Source organism: Ovis aries, chromosome 20, assembly GCF_016772045.2.
Source record: "Ovis aries strain OAR_USU_Benz2616 breed Rambouillet chromosome 20, ARS-UI_Ramb_v3.0, whole genome shotgun sequence".
NCBI classification, from domain to species: Eukaryota; Metazoa; Chordata; class Mammalia; order Artiodactyla; family Bovidae; genus Ovis; species Ovis aries.
In genome coordinates, this window is record NC_056073.1 from 16,372,221 (window position 1) to 16,398,301 (window position 26,081).

The 26,081-nt window shown below is 39.7% G+C and overlaps 1 protein-coding gene across 7 annotated transcripts in view; it reads left to right on the forward strand.

The window, feature by feature from the left end:
• UBR2 (ubiquitin protein ligase E3 component n-recognin 2) overlaps positions 1–25,463 on the forward strand; it is a 103,734-nt gene extending 78,271 nt beyond the window's left edge. For 3 of the 7 annotated variants that reach the window (XM_004018822.6, XM_060403185.1, XM_042237306.2), the window contains 16 exons: positions 461–622; positions 2,092–2,195; positions 2,853–2,931; positions 7,905–8,053; positions 9,315–9,370; positions 12,666–12,762; positions 13,017–13,084; positions 14,302–14,437; positions 14,970–15,063; positions 16,316–16,446; positions 17,457–17,565; positions 17,865–17,921; positions 18,228–18,305; positions 18,997–19,167; positions 21,324–21,425; positions 23,214–25,463. In XM_004018822.6, coding sequence (XP_004018871.1) covers positions 461–622; positions 2,092–2,195; positions 2,853–2,931; positions 7,905–8,053; positions 9,315–9,370; positions 12,666–12,762; positions 13,017–13,084; positions 14,302–14,437; positions 14,970–15,063; positions 16,316–16,446; positions 17,457–17,565; positions 17,865–17,921; positions 18,228–18,305; positions 18,997–19,167; positions 21,324–21,425; positions 23,214–23,355 — 1,735 coding nt within the window. In that variant the 3' untranslated portion in view covers positions 23,356–25,463. Of the gene's footprint in view, positions 1–460; positions 623–2,091; positions 2,196–2,852; positions 2,932–7,904; positions 8,054–9,314; positions 9,371–12,665; positions 12,763–13,016; positions 13,085–14,301; positions 14,438–14,969; positions 15,064–16,315; positions 16,447–17,456; positions 17,566–17,864; positions 17,922–18,227; positions 18,306–18,996; positions 19,168–21,323; positions 21,426–23,213 lie in introns of those variants that run through there. The other 4 variants (XM_060403186.1, XM_012100676.5, XM_060403187.1 and 1 more) reach the window with 3 other exon arrangements.
• Positions 25,464–26,081: the final 618 nt, after the last annotated feature.

The window sequence follows — 26,081 nt, forward strand, 5'->3', positions numbered from 1 at the left end:
GAAGATGCTAGCACTTGCCTAGTTGCCTCTCAAGATTGTCATGGCTCCCTGAGCTAATATGGAATAACTTCAAACTTACTGTATTTCGGTGTTTTCTAAGCTTCTGCAGTAGCAGAAGTGCCGTTATTCTAGTACTCTGCTCACTGAGTTGTCCTGAACCACCCCAAGTAAGTAGCACTAGCCCTGGGGGAGAAACCACAGCTCACTAGGGCCAAGAAATATGCTACTTGGTGACTGACTGTTTGCGAGGCAATCTTCTTTTAATTCTCTTGTTTTAGAACTCTTAGCCCTTTTTGCTAATTACTACAATGTAAAGTATCACTTTAAAAAATAATTGCGGTCATTTTAAAATTTTAATTTTTAGATGTTTTGTGGAAACAAAATGTTGAAGCTTGTGGCTCTCATTTAGAAAAAAAGAATTGCCATTGTTTTTGATACCTCATGTTTTCTAATTGTGAAGGTATTTTGATTCCGTTCAAGCTAAAGAACAGCGAAGGCAACAGAGATTACGCTTACATACAAGCTATGATGTAGAAAATGGAGAATTCCTTTGTCCCCTTTGTGAATGCTTGAGTAATACTGTTATTCCTCTGCTGCTTCCTCCAAGAAATGTTTTTCATGGGTAAGTTTTGGCTCATAAAACCTTTGTATCAAAGAAGTAGTTTCCTTTAGAAGGTAATGAAATGATAAACCACAGCTGGGTGGGGATATCCCTCTAGGTAAATGCATGTTTTCCAGGTACTTTCCAAACTTTTTATTTAGTCATTTCTTCTAGCTGACCTATGAGATACAGTTTTAGTTTTTAGAAAGGAACAGACCAAAATTTAAGTTTTTTGATCACCCATAAACACTAGAAAGGATATAAAATCCCCATGGGTTCGTGAAAACCGTCTCCTTTATTTCTAAGACCCCGCTTTGAATATCTCCTTCATACTTTCTTGAGACACTCAATAAATCAGTGGGGGGAGGGGCAGCTCAAACTGACCTTATTGAGCATACTAACAATTAAATATTATTTTTTGCAATTTACTGGCCAATAGAAGAATTGGGCCAAAAAGTGAATATCTGTTAGTGTATTTAAAATGTAAAAATTTTGTTATTTCATGATGTTTAGTGTGCTTTTTAGTTATTCATGATCATTTTCCTCTCAGATATGAATTTGATGGTATCTCCTATTCAAACCTGACCTTTGTATACATTAAGTTTTATGAATATGAATCATCTGTTTATTTCTATGCTACTATTTGGGTTTAAATTAAAGCAGAGTCAGTTTTTTTCTCTTCAATTTTAAGAGTTCAAACTATGGTGTCTTAGTCTATGCTACCGCAAAATGCTCTTAAAATACCATTAGATATGATGTAAGCTCATGCTTTTTTAATCAGAAAAGAAATATCATGGTGCTGACTTATATCTGCATTTGAACTGATACAGAAATTAGTCACTGTAAGATTAAGAATAGAATTCTCTACGTGTAAAGAGAAAAAACTCACTTCTGTGGTGCAGGTTTTGCTTTTTTCCCAGGAGAGTCAGTTATGGCACATTTGTTAAGAAGACAAGCTATCGTGTCTGATGTAGCTAGGTTTGAATGCCACATCTGTCCCATATACAGCCTTAGTCAAGTTACATAGCTCAAAACCTCAGTTTCCTCATCTGTAAAATGGGGACAATAATATAACCTATTAAGAAAATTTTGAGGATTAAATCTAATACTGTGAAATGCTTGCAACATAACTAGGTGCTTACAGCATAATAAGCACTCAATAAATAGTATCCATGATGTGTTGGTTGTGATATTTAAGAAATACTGGCAAATTCTGATACTGGAAAAGTGAAATTTTTGACAAATAACTCAATTTTATGCTAATAATTAGTAGCATCATATTGACAAATAATACACTTTCATTTCCATTGACAAATAAATACCTATTCTAACTTTTTAAAGTAACAAATTTTCCCCAAGTTTTTTTGGTTGTTTTAGTATTTTAATGTTTGAAGTATGTTTAAAATATACCCGTGATGATTTAAGGAGTCTTTTTGTATCTTAAACTAAGCAACAACAGAATACTAAACACTCTCTATAATCTTTTCTAGCAGGTTAAATTTTTCAGACCAACCAAATCTGACTCAGTGGATTAGAACAATATCTCAGCAAATAAAAGCATTACAGGTTCTTAGGAAAGAAGAAAGTACTCCTAGTAAGTTCTGATAACCTGCTTTCATTTTTCCCTAACATCTGAGACCACTGGAAAATACAGTTCCAGAATAAATTGTTTTAAAATATTTTAAAAGTGAAACCTCACATTTTAAATTTTGACTTACTCAAATTTTCTTTATCTTAATGAACTAAATTTGGAACTGCTACATTATTCCTTATTCCTTGAACACGCAAACTCATGTGTAGTTTATGATAGATACTTCTCACTTATTTCCCCCATTTTATTGAAGAGCTTCTGGGGGTGGGGGAGATGTAACTGAGTATGAAAGAGCTGGCTTTATTCTCCATGGGCTGACTCACTTTATTGTTGGCATTACCAAAACCTTCCCAAGTTTGATAGGTATGCACTGCGCTTCCGACCTTGAGGGAAAGTGAGCTGAGCAGAATTTATACCATTGGTTTTAAGGAAACAAAACAGCGTACTCCTCCAGTGGTTGCACTATCAGGAGAAGCACAATGATTGAGGAAGGTGTCTAGCTCATCCAGAGCAATAGTACTTTTCATGCTTTGAATGTATATTACACCAGTTTTCATTATGGGAATTTTTCCTGTTTTAATTTAGAAAGAAATTTATGGCTGAAATTTATAGAAATATTGTGGACTGAACAATAATAGTATAAAATGCTTGTTTCTGTAGTTACTGCCTCATCGAAGAATTTAGAAAATATGGATGAATTGCACCTTCCTGAAGGATTTAGGCCTGATTTTCATCCTAAGTGAGTATATTATCCCTTTTACATTTGGTCTGCTTGAAATGAAAAATTAGCCATTAGTAAGAATAAACTTGTTAAGTAGAGGAGCAAAATGTTACAGGACATTGATCTTAATAAATCCTGAGACTTAATGCAGGAATACTGATAAACACCTAAGACCTACATGGCATGTTTAATTCTCACAAACTTCTCCTAGGTGTTGCTGACTCCCTACTGTACCCCTTTATCTGGCTCTCCTTGATAGCACCTCATCAGTACATCTAAATCCAAGCTGCTCAGCCTCCTCACCAAAGTCCATGGTTCCTGCTGGCTTCTGTGTTTCTATTTACGGTCTGACCAACCTCTTAGTAACTTTGGATCAAAACCAGAGTGTTTTCAGCTTTATTTTAGTTCAGTGTCCAGCATTCATGTCCAGCTCTTTGCAACCCCATGGACTCTGGCATGCCAAGCTTCCCTGTCTATCACCAACTCCCGGAGCTTGCTCAAACTCATGTCCATCGAGTTGGTGATGCCATCCTACCATCTCATCCTCTGTCGTCCCCTTCTCCATTTGCCTTCAATCTTTCCCAGCATCAGGATCTTTTCCAATAAGTCAGTGCTTTGCATCAGGTGGCCAAAGGATTGGAGTTTCAGCTTCAGCATCAGTCCTTCCAATGAATATTTAGGACTGATTTCCTTTAGGATGGACTGGTTGGATCCCTTGCAGTCCAAGGGACTCTCAAGAGTCTTCTCCAACACCATAGTTCGCCACATTTTACCCCATAGCCAGTAAGTTACAAAGTATAGCCCAGATTCTAGAACGAGGCTGCATTTGTTCAGTTCCAGCACCACTGTTTATTAGCTGTGCAACTTTGTGCAGATCACTTAACCTCACTCAGTTTCCTCATCTGTAAAGGGAAGAAAATAATATCTACCTCATATGTGTTATAAAGTGACATAATGTGCCGGGGTCCAGCCCCGGTGGATCCAGGGTAATTTGAAGGTGGGGACGGAATCGGCGTCCTGGAAAAAACTTATTTAATTACAGATATAGAGAGAGATTAGAAACAGATAGTGTAGTATGAGAATTAGTGGAGAAAAGAGGCTGAATAACTGGTTTACATGGAATACCAATCACCACCTACGTAGGCCACAGGCGTCTTTCCATTCTCCCGAAGGAGAGGAGGCACTGAGGCCTCCCCGGTCCAACCTCAGAAGCCCAGGCAGAATTAGCAGGCTTGATGGGTACCCACATCTCAGATGGGAATTCAGCCAGGAAAGTGAGGAGCAAGAAAGAAATGACATGGGGGAATCAGTCTTTCCAGAAACTGATCTGATTTCTTAATTTTTCAGGTTTGTTTATATACCTTTTTGTTATACATAGGGATGAATACAGAGTCACACGGGGGTCAGCAGACCTGACCCTTGTCACAATCAGGTGCTTCATATAAAATTATACAAAGGTCTTATGAGTTTCATCATCTTCTGGCCATGAGGTCTGCTGACATTTTATGGCCCTTTCTGATACCGGTCAGTTAACCAGAAAACTTATTTTTCCATGGGTGATTTTTTCTTAAATCAGGTGCCACCCTCCAAATAAAGTTGCATTCCTATAGGGTGAGGGTGTAGTGAGTTAGAATCAAGAAAGGAATTTACTTAACCTAAGGTTTAACATGATTAATCTTAAAGGTTAATACTTACTTCTCCTATATGCTAGTTATATTCATTATAAGGGCAGGGAATATGGAGATTTAGCAGCAAACATCAGCCCAACAAATGAAAACCCTTCACCAATGTTTCCCTTAAGATCTATTTAGTCTTAAGATAGTGATAAAGTTACATTTTTGCATAGCAAGGACACAGTGATTTATAACAAAGTACAGTGATCTATAACAAAAGAGAAGATTCATTAACTCAAAAGTCTAGTATTGCTAACATCAAAAAACTACTATATTTCCTTTTCTATATTCCAAATACATTGATTAATATATTCCCAGGTGCCTAAGGATATGGAGGCCTGATGGCAATCATTGACTCATCAATTTTAAAAGCCCTATGCTAATACTCCAAACTCTCTGTGCTGTTCATGGTTGAGAGGTTGTCACACAAGCTAGTCTGTCAGCAGAGAGGTTTGACCTGAGACATCCTTGTAACACCCAGGGCAGGGAATTAGCAGTAATTATTGGCACGACAAATGAAGAAAAAACCCTTCACCAATATAGTTCCTAATCGACCCACTAATACTGTACTGATGATCTTCTAACTTCTCAAAAGAGTCTGTATTTAGAAAGTTTTAAAACATCCTGTGCCTCTCACAGTTGGGAGGCTGTAAACAATCACATGCGGCCGGACGAGCCTGATCAGGCAGGCCAGAGAACCTTCAGAGTTCGTAAGTTTAAACACTCTTGTCACGCCCAGGAATTTTTATTAACTGGAGCTGCAAGTTAACTCCTTCTCCGAGAGAAATGGTTATGGAGGAGAGCTCCCTGTAAAGTACTCTGATTTAGGGGGTAGATGCTCGGGAACAGGGGTTTTCCTGAGGCTTGATCACGCCTTTGCGTGTGCCAAGCTTCCTTCCTCATGACCTTTGCCATGGGCGGAGTTCCTCACGCTGGCTCCCAACACTTAAAGTTAACCTGGCAGCTGTGCCTGGCACATATGAAATATCTCAGTAAAAGTAGTGCATGTATGCAGACTTCCCTGGTGGCTCAGACGGTAAAGCATCTGCCTGCAATGCGGGAGACCCGGGTTCGATCCCGGGGTCGGGAAGATCCCCTGGAGAAGGAGATGGCAACCCACTCCAGTATTCTTGCCTGGAAAATCTCATGGACGGAGGAGCCTGGTAGGCTGCAGTCCATGGGGTCGCTAAGAGTTGGACACGACTGAGCGACTTCACTATCATTATCTAGTGCATGTATGCGTGCTCAGTCGCATCCAACTCTTTATAACCCTGTGGACCGTGGCCCACCTGACTCCTCTGTCCATGGGATTTCCCAGGCAAGAATACTGCTGCTGATGTGGGTTGCCATTTCCTGCTCCAGGGGATCTTTCTGACTCAGGGATCTAGGCGGATTCTTTACCACTGTGCCACCTGGGAAGCTGGCAAAAATAGTACTAAAAGGTTTAAATAGAATAAACATCAGTCATGTGCTCCCACTTTCCCCCTTCCCATCCCCAGCCCTGTCGTTTTGTTCTTTCTACTGTTTCCTTCCTTATTTCTAATTAAGATGCTTAATCAACTGTGTCTTGATTCATCATTTTTTTTAAAGTATCTTTACAGAGACTATAGTAAGAGCTCTGATATAGGAAGAGCTTTTACCTCTTCCCTATTCACTTAGTCCTCACCAATCTTCCTGTAGAGTTATTCTACAATTTTTGGTTAAATCATTTGTCAGTTTTTACGTTATAATTGTTAATACTGATAAGTTGTGTGATAAATCTTTCTTCTACAGTTTTGTTTTCCTGTGGTTAATAATTACCTTTTCTTTTTTTTTTTATGTACTTGGTTTTCTGTGTATATAATACTTTTTTTCCTAAATGCTGTTGTAGGTCTGTCAGATGCCTAGCAGTAGCTATTAGTGCCTGGATCCATTTGATGATCTTCTTCCCTGAAGCCTTCCTCCCACAGCCTCTGTCTCACACCAATCAGGACAGGGCACAACTCTTACCCTAACACTCGCCCTGGCCATGCTCCTCTTGTTTGCTGGATCTTGTATCCTTCTCTTTTTTCATTTACTCCCTCACGTTGCATCCCTCAGCAGATTCCTGAGAAAAGGCGCCTGGATGTTAACTTTTCCATGTCTGAAAATACATTTCTTGTATCCATATGCTTGATGGATGGTTTGGCATAGAATTATAGGTTAGAATTAACTTCACATCTAAATGTTGAACACATTATTTTACTAACTTGTAGCACTTCACTTTCATGCATTGGAGAAGGACATGGCAACCCACTCCAGTGTTCTTGCCTGGAAAATCCCATGGGCAGAGGAGCCTGGTAGGCTGCAGTCCATGGGGTCGCTAAGAGTCGGACATGACTGAAGGGACTTAGCAGCAGCAGCAGCACCTATTGAGAAATTAACACCTGATTCCTATTCCTTTGTAATTTTATTACTTCTGGAAACTGTTGTGGTCATCTCATTAATTCCCAGTGTTCTGGAATTTCTATGTGATATTCCTTGGTGTGTGAATCTTTCTTCATTCATTTCGCTATATGTATTTTCAACAGGCTCTTTGAAGATTCATATCCTACAATTCTGAGAATTTTTTCTGGTTTTTCCTTAGATAATTTTCTCTTCTTGGATTTTCTGTTCTTCGAGCTAATCCTACTGTTAGCTCATTGTTGGCCCTCTTAGACTGATCCCCTAATTTTTTCTTAATTAATTTGCTGTTTTCTGCACTGTCTCTCCTTCCCTGAGTTCCTTTTTCTGCTTCTCTGTTTTGGTGTTTCTCTCTTCGGTGTTTGATTCTTTCCTTAAATGTTTATTGGCCCTTGGGTGACTGTTCAAGAATAAGTCACTAGGAAGCTCAGTGGATACCTGGTGGGCAGGTTGGAGTGTCCTGACAGATGAGCCTCGCAGTGAGGAGATCAGGCCCCTACCAGTCTTTTTTTCTTGGGACTCCGAAAATGTCATTGTGTAAAAGCTGGCTTTTCCATGAGGATTCATCACTGGAGAAACTAAAATCAATGGCAGTGGGTGTACACTGCTGATGTTCTTGAGATGGAGGAAGAGGTCAAGGGTCCTGTAGTTTAATATGTAGACCTTCAGCCTAATATCTTGTTTTCGGGCTTGTGCCTCATCACCACCAACCCAAGTTGAACATAACTGTTCTCAGGCAGGGACTGTCTGCATGTCTTTAATTCCCCCTTTTCATACAACTGTCTTTAGATAGTTTAGGGGTTCAATTCCAACATAGAAGATAGCTGTTAAGAAACTGAGCCATTTGATTGATGTGAGCACATTGCTGTGAGCTAATGCTATGCATGTTCACTTCAGGAACCCTTATTCTGAAAGCATAAAAGAAATGCTAGCAACGTTTGGAACTGCTACTTATAAGGTGGGATTAAAAGTTCATCCCAATGAAGAGGATCCCCGTGTGCCCATAATGTGTTGGGGTAGTTGTGCATATACCATCCAAAGCATAGGTAAGAGATTTAGAATTGTCTTTTTTTTTTAATATAAATTTATTTATTTTAATTGGAGGCTAATTACTTTACAGTATTATATTGGTTTTGCCATACATCAACATGAATCTGCCACGGGTGTACACGTGTTCCCCATCCTGAACCCCCCTCCCACTTCCCTCCCCGTACCATCCCTTTGGGTCATCCCAGTGCGCCAGCCCCGAGCATCCTGTATCATGCATCAAACCTGGACTGGCGATTCGTTTCACATATGATAATTACATGTTTCAATGCCATTCTCCCAAATCATCCCACCCTCTCCCTCTCCCACAGAGTCCAAAAGACTGTTCTATACATCTGTGTCTCTTTTGCTGTCTCGCATACAGGGTTATCGTTACCATCTTTCTAAATTCCATATATATGCGTTAGTATACTATATTCGTGTTTTTCTTTCTGGCTTACTTCACTCTGTATAATAGGCTCCAGTTTCATCCACCTCATTAGAACTGATTCAAATGTATTCTTTTTAATGGCTGAGTAGTACTCCATTGTATATATGTACCACAGCTTTCTTATCCAGTGGTCTGCTGATGGACATCTAGGTTGCTTCCATGTCCAGGCTATTATAAACAGTGCTGCGATGAACATTGGGGTACACATGTCTCTTTGAATTCTGGTTTCCTTGGTGTGTATGCCCAGCAGTGGGATTGCTGGGTCGTAGGGCAGTTCTATTACCAGTTTTTGAAGGAATCTCCACAGCTGTACTAGTTTGCATTCCCACCAACAGTGTAAGAGGGTTTCCTTTTCTCCACACCCTCTCCAGCATTTATTGTTTGTAGACTTTTGGATAGCAGCCATTCTGACTGGCGTGAAATAGTACCTCAAGAATTGTGTCTTTAAATCTAAAGCATACATTGACATGAGTTGTGTGCAGATTTCTGTATTTAAATGAGATATTTAAAGTGGGCAACATTCTTAAGCAATAATAAAAAAACTTTGAAGCAGGAAATGTAGTATACTGACAAAATATTAGACTGACAGTTTATAAATTAACCACAGCCACAAGAGCACTCATTTTAGTGGTGGTTATAGCTTCTAGTCAGTTAAAGTAATGTATTTTCACTTTTATTTCTCATGCACAGTTAATTCTTATGAAATGACTTATAAGATTTCAAAACCTGACAATATTATGCTTTCTGCAGAAAAAATGGTTTTTTACTTTTTTTTAAACTTGAAATATACAGAGCATAAAATTTATCATCTTTACTATTTTTAACCACAGAAAGAATTTTAAGTGATGAAGATAAACCATTGTTTGGTCCTTTGCCTTGTAGACTGGTAAGTTATCAGTTTACTTGATCCATGGAATGGGAAAGTAGAAATTAGGTTGTTCTGCTCTTTTTAATCCAAAAAACCTATAATGGTTGTTTAAGCATAGATTCATTCCTTTTGTAGTAAAACCCATTTTCTATAACAATATTGAAGCAGTAATGTTTGCAATTTAATTTTTCATGATTTTTTTATTTAAATAGACTTTATCTCTTTTGGTTAAACATGTAAAAAGATGGGGGGAAAAACTAAGAACAAAGTGCTTGTTCTTAAATTTTCAGTGCTATAGTCGGAAATACTGAACAGAACATATCCTCTACCATATTTGACTACCTGTTGTAAGCAGTTGTGTAAATAAATACAAATTAATGTCAGAACAGAGTAGTTTAATGCCTAGAAGAGTGAAGGAATATACAGCTAAAGCTTGCTCATTTTTACCATGTAGCTACTATCAGCTTCATCTACTGCTTACTGTTCAAACTTACAGTTGTGAAAGTGCATGTAATTTTATTCACGTAACGTCACCTGAGGAGCTTTTAAAAATGCCTAGGCCCTACTTCAGGTCAGTTAAATCAGAATGTCTGAAGATGGGCCCCAGGCATTAATATTTTTTAAAAGCTTTGCCCGAGGCCAGAATTGAGAACCACTGATATAAGACCGATCTTTGGAGTTTTTAAAAAATACAGACACCTGGGTCGCTTTGAGTTGGAATATTTAGGAGTACGTCCTGGTATTAAAACTGCCCTAAATTGTATTTTTATAGTAAATCAATAGAATAGCAGTTTACTATAGTCTTAGCTATGATATGTGATGGATAGGATATGACTATCAGTGTTGACTGTGACATTTTTTTGCTGTAGTAAATAAAGAGTTGATAAATATGCTGATAAGGCAGTCACAAATGTATAGAATAGAGTCTATTTTATCTGGTTTTTAAGGCAGTTCTTCCGTTCTCTAGACTCTATACATATACTTCACACCTCTTTGGCACCCTGTCTGTTTCTCTGCTGATATGATTGTGTGTAATCGGTTTGTATTGACTGTTATGCCAGTCGGCCTTGCACCCCTAAAATAATCCCAGCTTGGTCATGTAGGGCAGGGGTCCCCAACCTCTGGCTGCAAAGTGTACCAGTCCTGTTAGGAATTGGGCAGCAGAGCAGGAGGTGAATACAGGCAAGCGAGCGAAGCTTCATGTGCCACTTGCCATCACTTGCATTACCGCTGGAACCATCCATCCCCACCCTCACCCGGCCACCCCTGTCTGTGGAAAAATTGTCCACAAAACCAATCCCTGGTGCCAAAAAGGCTGGCAACCACTGATATAGAGTAGCCTTTTTATATAACATTATATTTGATTTGTTTATATTTTATCTAAGTTTATTTTTCTAAGAGAAATTTAATTTTTTGAAGTATATAGTATATAGCCATTAGGGATAAACTTCTATTTTTTTGACTTCCACTTTTTATCTTGATTGACCTTTGTCTCCTATATCAGATGATAAGGGACCTTCGTAAGGTGGTTTATCTTTCTCTCCACCTATTGATTTCTGTGACATTCCTGGTTTTCTCCCTATCTTGCTGGTAGCTGCTTCTCCATCTGTTTTCCCTCCTTTGTCCTATAAGTATTATTTTAAACCCCCAGAGTTTGGCCCATGACTCAGTCATGATATTCTTCCCTGGTCAGCCCTGTCTATGACTCTGATTTGAGTTACTTCCAAATGATTCCCACCTGTAGATCTCCAAGCCTGACCTGTTACCATACTGTCTGCTTTATTTTTCTCACCTGGATCTTCTAAAGGCACCTCAGATTGAACAATCCAGCTTAAAAATTTTTCTTCCTGTATTCAGTGTCTTAGTTAATGCCACCAACTGTCCATCCAGGTGACCAGGCCAGAATCCTGGAGGTACTTTTGGATGCATCATTTGGTCTGGATGTTCATGTCCGGTTGATCAGCAGAGATTGTTGAATTCTTCTCCTGCAAATTTGAATTTCCCTCTCCTGAAATTTGTCCTGTTTCTTCTGTTCAGTTTATTTGGTTCAGCCCTGTATCTTTTCATGCCTAGATTATTATGATAATAATAACCATAATGATAAGATTATTATAATCATAATGATAAGATTATTATAATATCAATATTAATATATTATACTTATAATTATATATTTTATCATTGCGATTATTATAATTATGTTATGTTTATAATTATATAATATATTGGTTTAATTATTGGTTAATATTATTATAATTATATAATAATAAGATTCTCTACCCTGAATCTCACTTTCTCCTAACATACTATCAGAGGGGTTCTCCAAAAAGTATCCCCAGTCATACATCTTAAATGTTATTTCTCCATTATCACTCACTTCCTGCCAGTCTCCACATCCATTGTCCAGGATTCCAGAATCATTACTGGTCCCCAGATGCTAGTTCCAGGCTTTTGCCTCTGCTCAAGTGCCCAAAGCAGACAGCTCCTCTTTAAGAAGCTCTTCAAGCTTTGTCTTCCCTGGGCAATTTCTCAGCCCTGAATGGGATATCGCTCATCTGGGATCCTGCCTCCTGTAGTTGTCCCCACCTCCCTTTTCTTTCCCTTCCCACCCTCAAGGCTGTTGAGTTTTCATTTTAAGATCTTCAAAACCAAGACTAGTGTATGGTAGGTCCTCAATATCTACTGAACCAAACAACATTATAGAAAATTTAGAAAATAGAGAAGTAGGAAGAAAACTTAAGTCAGTCCCCCATTTGTCTTTTTTCATTAGCATGTTTATACTTGTATTATAATAGATATTTACATGTAGTTTTGTTCCTACTATATTCTTAACTTTAAAGTTTTCTCATTGTTGCTACATAGTCCCCATAACAGTTTTTGATGTTTACTTACACCCTGGTTTTATACAGCCATCTTCCATGAAGTTTCCCCAGTATTGGGAGTATTTCCCACATTTTAGTGTATTTCTTTAGACTAAATACAAAGAAATACTGCTTCACATTCCTAAGAGTCTCTGTTGTATACTGTCTGTCTTAAGGCGTGTATCCTTCTTAACTTTTCCATACAGAACTAGCAGCATGGTGATAGGAGATAACTTTGTTTTATTCAGCATACAATTAGATATTTTCTATTCCATTCATTTCACGTTAGAGACATGTCAGTAAAGATGTCATAAGATTCAGTACCATACCATCTAGAGATTTCATTGTGCTTCCAACTTTCCTTCAACTAGCTATGCTTTGAACGAGCATTCCTAGAAGAGAGCTACTTCATATGCTGGCTTCTTTGTTAACTGTGTCAGTCTCTGTTTCAGGATGACTGTCTCAGGTCACTAACAAGATTTGCTGGAGCTCATTGGACGGTGGTGTCACTGTCAGTGGTGCAAGGACACTTCTGTAAACTTTTTGCATGTGAGTATTAATACATGTACCATAGGTGTTATGGTAATTTCTCGTCTTCTGTAATTTGTTTTTTAGTAATGAAACTTCCCTCCACTATGAAAAAATATTTTGGTAATACTGTTTGTCTTATATGCAAGTTCTAGCTATAAATTCATTTATAGCTTGCAAAAAATAAATTCAAGCTAGGTTATATGCATGTTAAAATAATTTAATACTTACATTGATATATAAAATATGATCTCGTGTTTTTCTTTAAATATCAGCATTGGTGCCTGGTGACAACCACAGAGACCTTCCATGCATATTAGATATCGACATGTTTCATTTATTGGTGGGTATTTTATAATTTGTGTTTGAAATTCTCTCTGTCATACTCTGTAGCTTTATCTTAGACTGGAGTAATGTAGAGGCAGACAAGAGGAATTATCATCTATGGTTCTTTAACTACTTCTGAGTATAATTCTTTTCTGAAGATACTTTAAAAAAAAAATGTTAAAGAATCTAGTTGAGAGACTTGACCTGGGTGTCTAATCCAGTCTCTCTCATTTTTGCCTTGTGACTGAGGTCAGTACTGTAACCTCGCTATGCTTTTTACAATAAAGAAGTAAAAATAACACTCATAATGTAAGGGCTGCTGCCAACCCATACAGTGGTTTGGGACAGATACAGCCTTTTGGTTCTACTACTTAGTAACACACAGTCCCTTTGTGTGATTTAGGGCAAGTCATGTCTTCTGAGCAAGTACATTCTGGTGCTAGATCAGCACTGACCAAGCAGTGCATGGCTGAAGTTCAGCACCCCCTCAACCAGGCTCCCTTTCACAGGACACTGACTATACCACCACAGACAGCAGCCCCAAGTGCTGCCCCTTAATCACTTTTGGGCATCAGATTCTATGCCTTTAAGTTAGTTAATACCTACCTGATATGATTGTGTCAAAACTCAGTGGGATAATCAATGCAGTGCTCTTAGAGCAATGTGTCCCTAGTAAATATTAGCCATTGTTATTGTTCCCATCTCTCCTGAGAACTACCACCACCGACACCATCATACAGGCGGCAGGAGACTCACAATGGAGCTAGCATTGAGTGGGCACCTGACTGCTTTCACATTCATCCTCATTTAGTCTTTACATCCTTACCACTAAGGTATTAAAAACACATATATTATCTCCAGTTTACCAACAGGGAAACTAAGACTCAGAAGAATTATCTAAAAGGCTCACAATAGAATCTGGGATTCATACCTGGATCTTTGTGGGTCCAAAATTCATGCTTTTTCCGCTGCTTACTACCTAGAAAGATTTCAAGCTTTATTTTTGTTATTATTAACAATAAATGTATATGGGGAATCACTGGATAAATGAGATAATAATGTTCTAAATAATTGTCTTTAGTCAGGCCTAGTGGAATTTCTAACACATGTACCCTTTAAGAACAATAGATTTCTTGGGGAACTGAGTTCACAAAAGGATCACATTAAGGAAGTGCAGATGCGTTCCGCAGTGACAGGGAAGGCGGTGTGTCTGACCCTGTGTTTGCTGTCCAGGTGGGCTTGGTGCTTGCCTTCCCTTCGCTGCAGTGTCAGGACTTTTCAGGGATCAGCCTTGGCACTGGGGACCTTCACATTTTCCATCTGGTCACCATGGCACACATCGTTCAGATCTTACTTACCTCATGTACAGGTAACTCCTTTTCGTCAGATTCTTAAAGGAAATAATTGAGTTTTCTCAGCTTAAAAAAAAAAGGTACTGAAGGAAAAGGTGCTTGGATGAGAATAATATATAAATTTATAATAAGGCTACTTGTAATGGTAAACAGTAAAATAAACAACAAAAATCTGTTTATCCTCATGTGAAAATTTTTGAAACAATTTCCCTTCTGTTAAAAATCCTTTAGTGATGTGAATGTTTATACTTATTTTTTTTTAATTTCACATGTTTAGTAATATTTGAGTACCACAGACTGTATATTTAGCAGATTTTACTCACCACTTGCTGCCTGGCACCCTGGGGCACATTCACGTCCTCTGCCTAAGAGGTTCCTTGTTATGATAGTAAACTGTGCTCAGACCTGAGGGATTAAAGTTCTGTGTGTTTTGTGGGAGTATTTTCATATTACATGTGACTGTGTGAATATATTTGAGTGCTTAAATGATGTGGTCAGCAATCCACTTAGTAGGCAAATGCAGGGTACTAATATTGCCTTGTCTTTCAGAAAAGAGTGGCATGGATCAAGAAAATGCTGCTGGCAAAGAAGAAGAATTAGCAGTTCTTGCTTTGTATAAAATGATTCAGCAGTATACAGGAAGGTGAGATCATACATACTCTTTATATGATAGGCAGTTCCCCAAATATTGGGAGGTGATAACATGAAAAAGGAATTCATTTGGGGCTTCCGTGGTGGCGCAGTGGATAGGAATCCGCCTGCCAATGCAGGGGACATGGGTTCAATCCCTGGTCTGGGAGGATTCCACAAGCTGCAGAGCAACTAAGCCCCTGCGCCACAGCTACTGAAGCCCGCACACCTAGAGCCTGGGCTCCACAGCAAGAGAAGCCACTGCAATGAGAAGCCCACCACCACAGCTGGAGAGTCGCCCCCACACACCACAGCCAGAGAAAGCCCACGTGCAGCAGCGAAGGCCCAGCACAGCCGCAAATAGATAAATACCGCAATGTGCACATGTCAGGAAAAGGGGGGAAAATGGAGTTTGTTTGCTGAATAAAGGAAATTGCTGTCTGTTGACATATTTAAAAAAGAAGGTGGGGGATCTGTAGGACTCCGAACTTTTAATATACTAACATGATTGGAAATCTCTGCAAGAAAGGTAATATACTGTACTTCCCACACATTTTTAAGATAATATCCAGGGCTGGTAGAAGTTCTCAGAACCTCATATGTTATTGAGGCTGCTGTGATTCGGTTACAGCAATTTCACTTGGCTTTCTAATAGTAGATCTCAGGAACCATACTGTGTGTTCTTTTAACTAAATTATCCCATTTCTGAGAATCCATACTAACAAAATAATCCACGTATAGAAAAACCTGTAGACAAAACAGTGTACACTGATATTATTTATATTAGCAAAGAGTTTAAAGCAATCTAAGAGTTTGCTTACAGGGGAGTAATTTAGTGTAGGTTATGATAGGTATTATCCAGAGTATTAAAACTCTGATAAAAATTACGGTTTGTGGTATTTTGAAAAATGTGGGGGTTTTTTATGTTAGTTTTAAATTTCATATTACACTTATAACTGTGTTAGACTGATTAGTATGAAAATAGTTTGCCAGAAGAATATTCGCTAATATCAAAGTTACAGAATAACAGATAGTTTTTTATTTTCCAGATTTTCTCTTTATATAGCTATATTACTTTTATAAATTTTAATAACAGTGTGGAAGGTATATCACCAGTTATACCTGTAATAGTCAGGGCTACCCACACCTTTGACACCAATCTGCTGTCACTTCCAAATAGCAGTTGTCTGTTTTTACACTGTGCTATAACTAGAATGAATCACTTTTAAATTAAGTTTCCCACTTATCATTTTTCTCTTCTTTAGTGCCTTGAAAGAAATGCCATCTGGTTGGCATCTGTGGAGGAATGTCAAAGCTGGAATCATGCCTTTTCTGAGGTGTTCTGCTTTGTTTTTCCATTACTTGAATGGAGTTCCTTCCCCACCTGAAATTCAAGGTAATTTCTAATTTATTTCAAAATGTAGGAAATGTGTATTGTCTTTCACTCCAGCAATTTCAGAATTAAAGTGCATTGCAAAAATTAAAACTTGCTAAAACTTTAGATCGTAGCTAGTTGAGTGCTGATGTACAAAATTATAGAATTAAATGCATATTTGTGTAAATATCTGATTTTATTTGGATCTCAGTAATGTACTGATTGTGTACATGTATAAAAATATAGTTTGGCTGTCAGATGTTAAAATGTTCCAGTATATATTATTTATAAAATGGGTTCTTCAGATTTTAAAAAGAGAAAACTGAAATTCAGGTGGTTTTTAACACGAAACATGTGGCATTGAGGTTCAGAATATTCATAATTGCACATAAATCTGATTTTAATATAGGAGTTAATTTTCTATTTCACAGTTATTCTCTATGTTCTGCTTCAGTTCATTTCTTGAAAGTAGTATACAGGTAGACTGTTTACTGTATCTCGTAGTGCCTGGCCCAGGGCGTGGGGCACCTGCATGTAATGTCACTCTCTACAAGTTTGTTGAATAGCATCTCTATCTATCTAGTTGTCCAGGCACCATTGAGGGAACAGTTTAGACTTCCTAGTCATTTGCAGTGATGATTAAGTGAATGTTTAAATCCATCTCTCATTGATAAAGTTGTCTTATATTTCTGTACTGCTTTTATACTTTTCTGGAGCTCCGCATATGTTATTTTCGTCATTTGATGTTCACAAATAACCCCATAAAGCATATCACACAGGACAGGTGTCCCATTTTGCATATGATAATATTGAAACATCAAGAAATTGTGGCCAGTTTAATAAAGGAGTCGCCTGACTCTGTGGATTCCTTCCTGTGCCATTTTATTTACTTCCTATAGGTTATGTACCTAGAAAAATTGAACTCTTCCGTCTTGTGCTTTTTTTTTGTTTTAAACTCTGCTGTTGCTTACTCTAATATAGAATCTGCTCTTAATTGTTATATCTGTATCTCTTTCCTTCTCTATTTACAGCTTCTGGAACAAGCCATTTTGAACATCTATGTAACTATCTTTCCCTGCCAAACAACCTCCTTTGTCTTTTTCAAGAAAATAAGGAGATAATGAAATTACTGATTGAAAGGTAATGATACAATTTTCTTCTTTATGTTGCAATAAATATATATATATATATTTGGAAACACATATTTTACAAAATTCTCAGATAGTGAGCCTGGCAAAATTCAATTCTTGTGATTCATTAGGCCTTCTTAGTTAAGGGTTTACCTTTGTGATAAGATTTTTGCCAGGCCCAGTGAATAGCATAAGTAGATTTGCCTGGACAGAGAACAGTAGTGGAGATATTTATTTCCTCGTACATTTAGTTCTAGCCCTTCAAAAGTAAAATGTTTTGTTTTATTTTTTCCTCCATTTACATTAAAGTTGGTGTCATAACATCGAAGTTAAAAGATACCTGGAAGGTGAAAGAGACGCTATAAGGTAGGTTAAAGATTGTCAAACCTCTTGGTTGTGGGCAGGAGGTAGGGAGGAAGCAAGATACAAGTGCAGAGTACTGTCTGTTGTCCTGACGGTTTTTATGCTGAGTTCTTTAAGTAAAAGGTGAGTCCTCAGGCCCTGTGTTATTTAAGAGTGCACTTTAAATTTCTTGCTATAGCTTCTTACTGCTGTGGTAGCACCCATTTTCCCTTTATTTGACTTAAGTCAAGAGTTACTTTGTTATTGTTAAACAGTATGTTCTCCTATTAACTGAGTTTTTGTATGGCTTTTGTTTTGTTTTGTTTCTAGTTATCCAAGAGAATCTAACAAATTAATAGACCTTCCAGAGGATTACAGCAGCCTCATTAATCAAGCATCTAATTTCTCGTAAGTTTCGATATTAGTTTATTGAGCACTTCCTGCCACTGTAAACACTTGTTCTCTCCACAGAATGTGAGAGATTTCGCTGTTCTCTTCAGTTTGGGTAGAGAAATTGTAACATCAGGAGGACTTTACACTATTTAACTCATGAAAGAATGATCCCACTATCTTACAGAATAAAATATGAGAAACAGGATGCTGGGGAACAAGTTTGATTTATTACAGTTTATCTAAACCATTTGCACTCTAAGTAACACATTAACTAGATAGTTATATTCCTAAGCAGTATGGATTATATTGCGTATATCATTATTTTAAGCTTTAAAATAACATTGTACCTCTTCCTGTGGCTTTTTTCACTGGCATTGATTGTAAGATTTATTTACATACCTGACATACATAATTTTTAATTCATCACTTTTCGCTGTTGCCTAGCATTTCATTATCTGAGAGTAGCAGCATTTACCTGTTTTCCCCTCCTATTGATAATGTTATCTCTCCTCTCTCCAGTTGATTGTTTGCAGTGCCTGATGCTGGGGTGTCTGTGTGAGATGCTGTCTATTCCAGAGTGGATTTTCCTGGGCTGTAGTCTGTATGGCTCTTCAGCTCCACTTGATATTGCAGAATTGTTTCCCAGGATGGTTTTACCACCATCAGCTCTTCAGTCTTCACTTATACTTCTTTTTATTCCCTGAAGGTGCCCTAAATCCGGTGGTGACAAGAGCAGAGCCCCAACTCTGTGCCTTGTATGTGGAACCCTGCTGTGCTCCCAGAGCTACTGCTGCCAGACAGAGTTGGAAGGGGAGGACGTGGGGGCGTGCACTGCTCACACCTACTCCTGTGGTTCTGGGGTGGGCATCTTCCTGAGGTAAGGCCCTGGAAAGAGCTTTCTAGCTTAGATCTGCCACAGTAGATGCCTGTTGAGGAATGGACACAAGAAACTGCTACATTGAAGAGGATTAGAGGCCACCGTTTAGATTCATTTGAGGAAAATGGGGAGCCTTGTCTCCACACCTCATATTTGACTCATGCTAACTCTGTGCTGATTCTTCCATTGTTATTTCCATCCCCATGACAGTGCTGTTCTGCTTTCTTTGCGCCTCGTTCTAATGTGAAACTGCTAGCTGTCTTTGATTTTCTACCCAGACACAGTCAGAATTCATTACTTCTTTTGTTACAATGGCAGGATTCACACAAAGCACAGGCTGATGCAGGTAGTTGTGTGTATTCAACAGTGTACAGCAGATACTTATTAGTGACTGTGTACGAGGCATTGAGAATGCAGTGGTAAACACAACAGACAAAAACCTCTGTTTCCATGGAGCTCATTTTCTCATGAGGGAGATAGAAAATAAGAATTTAGAAAGTGACCCATGCAGAAGAGAAAAAATAAGGCAGGGAGGGGAATATGAAATGGCAGCTGAGGTGGATTTTATTATAGATAGGAAACCAGAAAAGGTCCCTGAGAAGGTGTCTTGAATAAAAACCTAAAGAAGAGGGGAGAACATTCTAGGGTGCAATGAGCAGCAAGTGCAGAATTGCTGGGGGTATGCCTGCCAAAGGACTCTGATGCTGGGAGGGACTGGGGGCGGAGGAGAAGGGGACGACAGGATGAGATGGCTGGATGGCATCATGGACTCGATGGACATGAGTCTGAGTGAACTCCGGGAGTTGGTGATGGACAGGGAGGCCTGGCGTGCTGCGATTCATGGGGTCGCAAAGAGTCGGACACGACTGAGCAACTGAACTGAACTGAACTGAACTGAACTGTGCCTGCCATGTTCAAGAAACAGAAAGGACAAAATTCTTCAAAATGTGTTTTAAAAATGGATACATTTTATTTAAAAAATTGTACCTCAGTAGAATTTATTTAAGAAAAGGGAATTCCCTGGCAGTCCAGTGAGTAGGACTCCAAGCTTTCACTGCCGAGGGCATGGGTTCGATCCCCGGTCCAGGAGCTAAGATCCCACCAGCTATGCAGGGTGGCCAAAAGAAAAATAAACAGCATGGAGGCTACTGCCACTGGACTAGCAAGGACAGTGGGGAGAGTCGCGGGCTTGGTATGTCCCCTTGACATCTCTGAGTGAGCTGGAAGCCATCGCAGGGTCTGAAGGAAAGAAGTGACGTGAGTTTGAGCTCCTCTGGGACATAGATTTTAGGCACATCTTAGTACCCCCAATATACTACAGGTTCTCAGTAAATGTTGAATTAAGCTGAATTACGAACACCAGAAAAAGTTAAGCAAACCTCTCAACAGAACCAGGAAGCTTTTTTTTAAATATGAAAGTAGCATTTTACTTTGTTCAGTATATTTCAGAATGCTTCTGGTCAAGTTGGGGTTGCTTTGTGTTTAGGTCAACATAATTTATAATGTCTGTGTATCATTTTTTTAATGAATAATTTTCTCATAATAGTGGTTGATACATCAGTAACTACTTTTAGAAGTTAACTTTCTCATATTGAATTTTTTCAATGCCAGTTTTATATGAGTTGTTGAAATCTAATCCTAAATGTCCCTCTTCCTCCTGATATTGATAACAGTATAGTCCTTTTAGTTATTTTTAATACTTAGGCATGTGTTGAGAGGGGAGTTGGGGAGAGAATGGATACATATATATATATATATGGCTAAGTCCCTTCACCGTCCACCTGAAACTATCAAGTGTCTCTGCTATAAATCCCACTGTCTGCCTTCCAACACTAGTCTTGTTTGTTTGCATTCATTTATTAATGTGTAGTTGACTGAGGATATTGCAGTAGTTTCAGGTGCACATCACAGTGATGTAGGGGTTTTTTGTTTTGTTTTTTTTTGCAGATTATATTTCATTATAGGTTATTACAAGTTACTGGGTATAATTCCCTGTGCTGTACAGTAAATCCTGATTGTTCATCTATTTTATGTATAATGGTTTGTATCTGTTAACCCCATACTTCTGGTGGTTTTGTTGATTTTTCTAGGACTTCAGTCCGTTTGTTACTGAACCCAAATCTTGGTTCCTAATATATAAATTGGTCTCTCTACAGAGTACGAGAATGTCAAGTACTATTTTTAGCTGGCAAAACCAAAGGCTGTTTTTATTCTCCTCCTTACCTTGATGACTATGGGGAGACTGACCAGGGACTCAGGTAAGGCCCATCCTGGGGAACTACATTGGCTGGCTCTGGGCCTCCAGGACCTTCAGCCTGAGGTGATCCCGATGAACCCTGTGGTCCAGAGGCCTGCCTGCTACCTGCCCAGGGCATTAGCACACGTGGCTGTTGTCTGTGGACTCTTTCAAGGAAGCTCCCCTTGCTGTCTGGCTTGCCATTCCCATTGCTAGCCCTCAGAAAGTCATGAGGACCATCACGATACGTAAGGGGGAGAAAATGGGGCAGACATTTTTTCCATGTCTCACTCCAGAGAACTGTTGAATGGTCCTGCGGCATCAAGCGCTGCAGGGAGAGCGCACTGTGACTTGTGCAGTCTTGTGTGTGAGACCCAGTATTCTTCAGGTGACAAAAAGCAAACCTTAGCTGAGAAGAGAAGCACTTACCTTACTACATAAGAATCTGGGGACAAAGACTTAGAACCTACAGAGCAATAAACAGTATTTGAGGCGGTATTCTACTCTGGTAGCACCTATTGCATCAAAAGCAATAGACGAACAGCAGTTCTTTTAAGCTCTATTAAAGAATTTTCAGACTGTTTATTTTTGCCAAAATGGGGTAAAAATCTTAACCTACATGTAGGTTCCCAGGCTTGGGGAGCAGAAGTTGAAGGCCTGGAAACCAAGGCAAGATAAGTAGTTGGGCTCCCGAGACACTTGACTGACCGCAAGCATACACTTGTGCCACCAGTTGATGGTTCAACCTGGTGCTCTGAGAAATGCCTCAGAGCCCTTAACTCTGGGGTGATTTGTTGTATAACCACTGGTAACTGAGAGTTTTCTTTTTGTCTCTTCTGACTTGTGGGTATTCCTTGCGTATTCCAGATGAGTTCCTGGTGTATTTCTAATGATTCTGTGCCACCCCTACCATCCCCCTTCGTCCCGTGCCACCATAAGCACGTGGCTGACTCCTGCTGGCCTCAGTCCAGTGCCACCTCCTCAGAGAAGTCCTCCTGGCCTCCCTGGCTAGCGTGGCCTCTGAGTAGGTCTGTCGCACTGGCTGGCTTCATTTTCTTCTTAGCCCACGTTCTGACCCGGAGTCACTGTGTTTACCTGCCTACTGCCTGTCTGTCTCCTGGGCTAAATTTTATGTGGCCGGGACAGTGAACTAGCATATAACAAGTTCTAAATAAATACTGTTGGATGAATAAATGGAAGATTGAATGAAAAAAGAAATGAGCCAAACAGAAAAAAAAAGAAAAAAGAAACGTGGGCTCTTAGGAGGAGGAGCCCTGGATGGAGAGTTGAGAGGACTGGTGCTCTGAGTCGGGAGCCAAGGCCTCAGGCTCACCAACTCCTGTTGTCTGGTTACGTTGGACACCAGAGTTATTCATGTTTGGCTGCTTTGCTTAAACATTGGATCTGAAAGACGTACTTGGAAGAGCATTTTTACCTGTGTAATGTTTTCATCCTCCCCCCTGCCACTCCCTGTTTTACATTTTACCAACAAAATGGACAATGAATGCATAGTTTTAGCCTCTCAACGTTAACTTCCTGCTCAACCCCACCCTCCTGTTCCTCACCCCAGCCTGAGTCAGTGTAGTTTGTTTTGTTTTTCTCTTCTTTTCTACACTTACTCCCCTTCAGCTGCTCCTAGCAAACGGTCAGAGCTAACATATTAATAGCCACAGATGCCTGCCAAAGAGAAATTTTGCAGAGGATCTAAACCCAATGAACTCGTTAACTTTTCCTAAACCAGGAAAGGTTGGAGTAGAATAGATGAATACACCACCAAATGCCTCCTGAGTGACATGTGTCTTCTTTCTAGACGGGGAAATCCTTTACATTTGTGCAGAGAGCGATTCAAGAAGATCCAGAAGCTCTGGCACCAGCACAGCATCACAGAGGAAATTGGACACGCACAGGAAGCAAACCAGACACTGGTTGGCATTGACTGGCAACACCTATAGCTACGTCACTACCAAATACATGAACTTGGGTTTTTGTAAACCAGCTGGCTTTTCAAGAAAGAAAATAGGAAATAGCTTCTTCTGAATTTGGAAATGAATTATTTAAGCTTTCCCCCCGCTGCCCCCCCGCCCCCGCCAGTTTTTATTTTTATAGCTTCTGGCTCCAGGAACTGATGAAAATCATTTTCTGCCAGCAGATTTTCTTGGATCGTTTGCTGTGTCCTTCAAACATAACTTCTTGATTTTCGAATCCAGGAAGGAGCTTCTCCTCCTGGGCTGGACTCAGCCCATTTGCGGGCATCTGACTGCGTTTGACTGTTCCCCAGTCATCTGAGCCATGTCACATTACTGAGCACAGGGAACTCCAGGCCGGAAGCTGATTCAACAGCAGCAGGAAGCAAAGTCTCTGGTCTTTTGGGGGTCACACTTCCTGGTCCCGCTCAGTGACTCTCAACCTTGGGGCTGGATCAGTGTACCCACAGCTGATGGGACCCTACCTCTAAGCAAAGAAGTATATTTCGAAAGTGGCATTCCCTGTTTCCACTGGCTGTGAGGGGGTTGGGGGACACTCTTGCTGGAGGAGCCTGTGGGAATCCAGAGGGGAGATGGTGGTGTCTTTATGTGCCAGCTGATTTTCCGGGCTGTACAAGGTTGGATTCCCACCTCTATTTTTTTTTTTTTTTCTTTTTGCGAGGCTTTTGGCTTTGAGGAAAAAATACTCATTTTAAAGGGCTTTTTGAAAACTTAAGAGTATCCTAATTTTTCAGATAATATATTGTTATTTCTAAGACTAAGTTGAAAGAGTGTATTCATCTAGAATCAAGCACTTGCAGAAAAAATGAGAATTCAGTGTTTCGAAATTCCCTCACCCCCACCCACCCTTCCAGCATTTTCTGGAATAGATGAATTGCTATTTACCTGCTAGTTCACTTAGTACATTCCTGGGACAGCCTGTGTGCCCAGGCTTATTATTATTTTTTAACCTTATTGTTCTTACTAAGAGGTGCCTTCCTAGAATGATAGCCGCTTAGTAAAATAGTTCATAACCATGCCATGCCACCCACCACTCTCGCGTGATCATGTGTGCTGAAAGCTTGGGTACGTGGAGGGTGGTGGCAGATTTGGGGGAGGAGTCAGTTCGGAGTCTCTCTGAGGAGGGACTAAGGGCTGAATGAATAATAAATAAGAGGCTCTTGGACTCTTTTAGCCAATGCAGATAGCCGTTCCACTCAGTTTCCTTTGAACTGCGTCTAAAAGTTGTGTCCTGCTCAGCTTCACACCCTCCGCAGTACACCCAGGAGGAAGGCCAGAAATCCAGACTTTCAGCTAAAGGCAGTGGGGGCGCAGGAGCCACACTCGCTGCTTCACCGGGGTGGTGTGTGAAGAACCCCTTCCTCTGAAAGGATGAACTTGACCCTTCTTGCCTGGGACGGACTCACCCATCTGAGAGGAGGCGCTTCTTGCTCAACAGGAGGAAAATCCACATTAGAACCCAGCGCTTACCCCCCTCTTCTGGCCTTTCTCCCTTTCTGGTGGTGTGGTCTGTGGATGGCATCATGATTTTAATGTTTATTTTGGGCTTGGTCACATCCCCACTCCTTTAGCTTTAAGTCCAACTTCTTTTGGCTTTTCTCCAGTTGTTAACCAAGCTTAAACTCTGAATAAAACCAGGTTTCTCCCTCTGTAGTAGGATTATAAACTTCTTCACTAAATCATAACAATACTCCAACTTTTAAAACTGACTTCATACAAGCCTGCTGTTCGCAGAGGGGGTCCCTGGATTCTGTTTTCTGAGAAGGCCAGGGAGTCTGAGAGGAAGTGAATTCACATCAGGCAGCAACACACCCTTTTGTCTTCTGGCGTGTGTATCACTAAGCCAGTCGTCTTCCCCAACTAAGGAATCATCTTAGTCTTATGATTTGTTCCGCATGTATTATGTTTATTGTAGAAATGTTTATATAAACATGCTTTCCATATCAGGGAAAAATCATATCTGTTTAATAAATTGGCTATAACTTTATTATCTGTGGACAACTTGTAAAATTGGGAATGTATCATATGTAAAAAGTTTAAAGATATCCAAATAAATGCTTTAGGTGTTGACATTACTTTGGGTCTACCTACATTTCCTTTATTTTGTTTCACACGGTGAAATGCAGTGGAATTGTCCCCCATGTCACCTTGCTACAAATAAAGTGGGACATCTGTATTAGCTTGAAATTTAAGATGCTTATATTATTAGCGTCAATAACTATGGCTGTTAGCCAAACTATTTTGACCTTCTGAAGAAAGCTTGCTCATCATTTCAGCTGATTAAGTCTCATATTGATTGACTATGACAGCTTGTAACCTTTCTGAACTATCTTGGACCTCAAATCACTGGGGAAACGGCCCTCAACGCCTCTCCCAGCTGGAAGCTGTTTTCAGGTTTAAACTCCTCTTGCCTCTTCTTACCTAGTGATTGCCAGGTCCTTACAGTCCCCAGACACATACACCAAGGAAGCTGTGTGCTGCATTTGCAAGGGAGTCATTGCCTACGAGTGCTCTTGAAAATCTTCTTAAAAGGAAAGCATCAAATAAAACAGTTTCCAGTGTGCTTCCTCTGTCTCCTGGTCATTAATGCTGCTCCTAGTTTACTCCCTTCCCTGATCCTAACATCAAAGTTCCAGGACTCATTAAGTCCCTCTGACATGCTCCCTTCTTACTTTGTCCCTACTTCTGTTTTT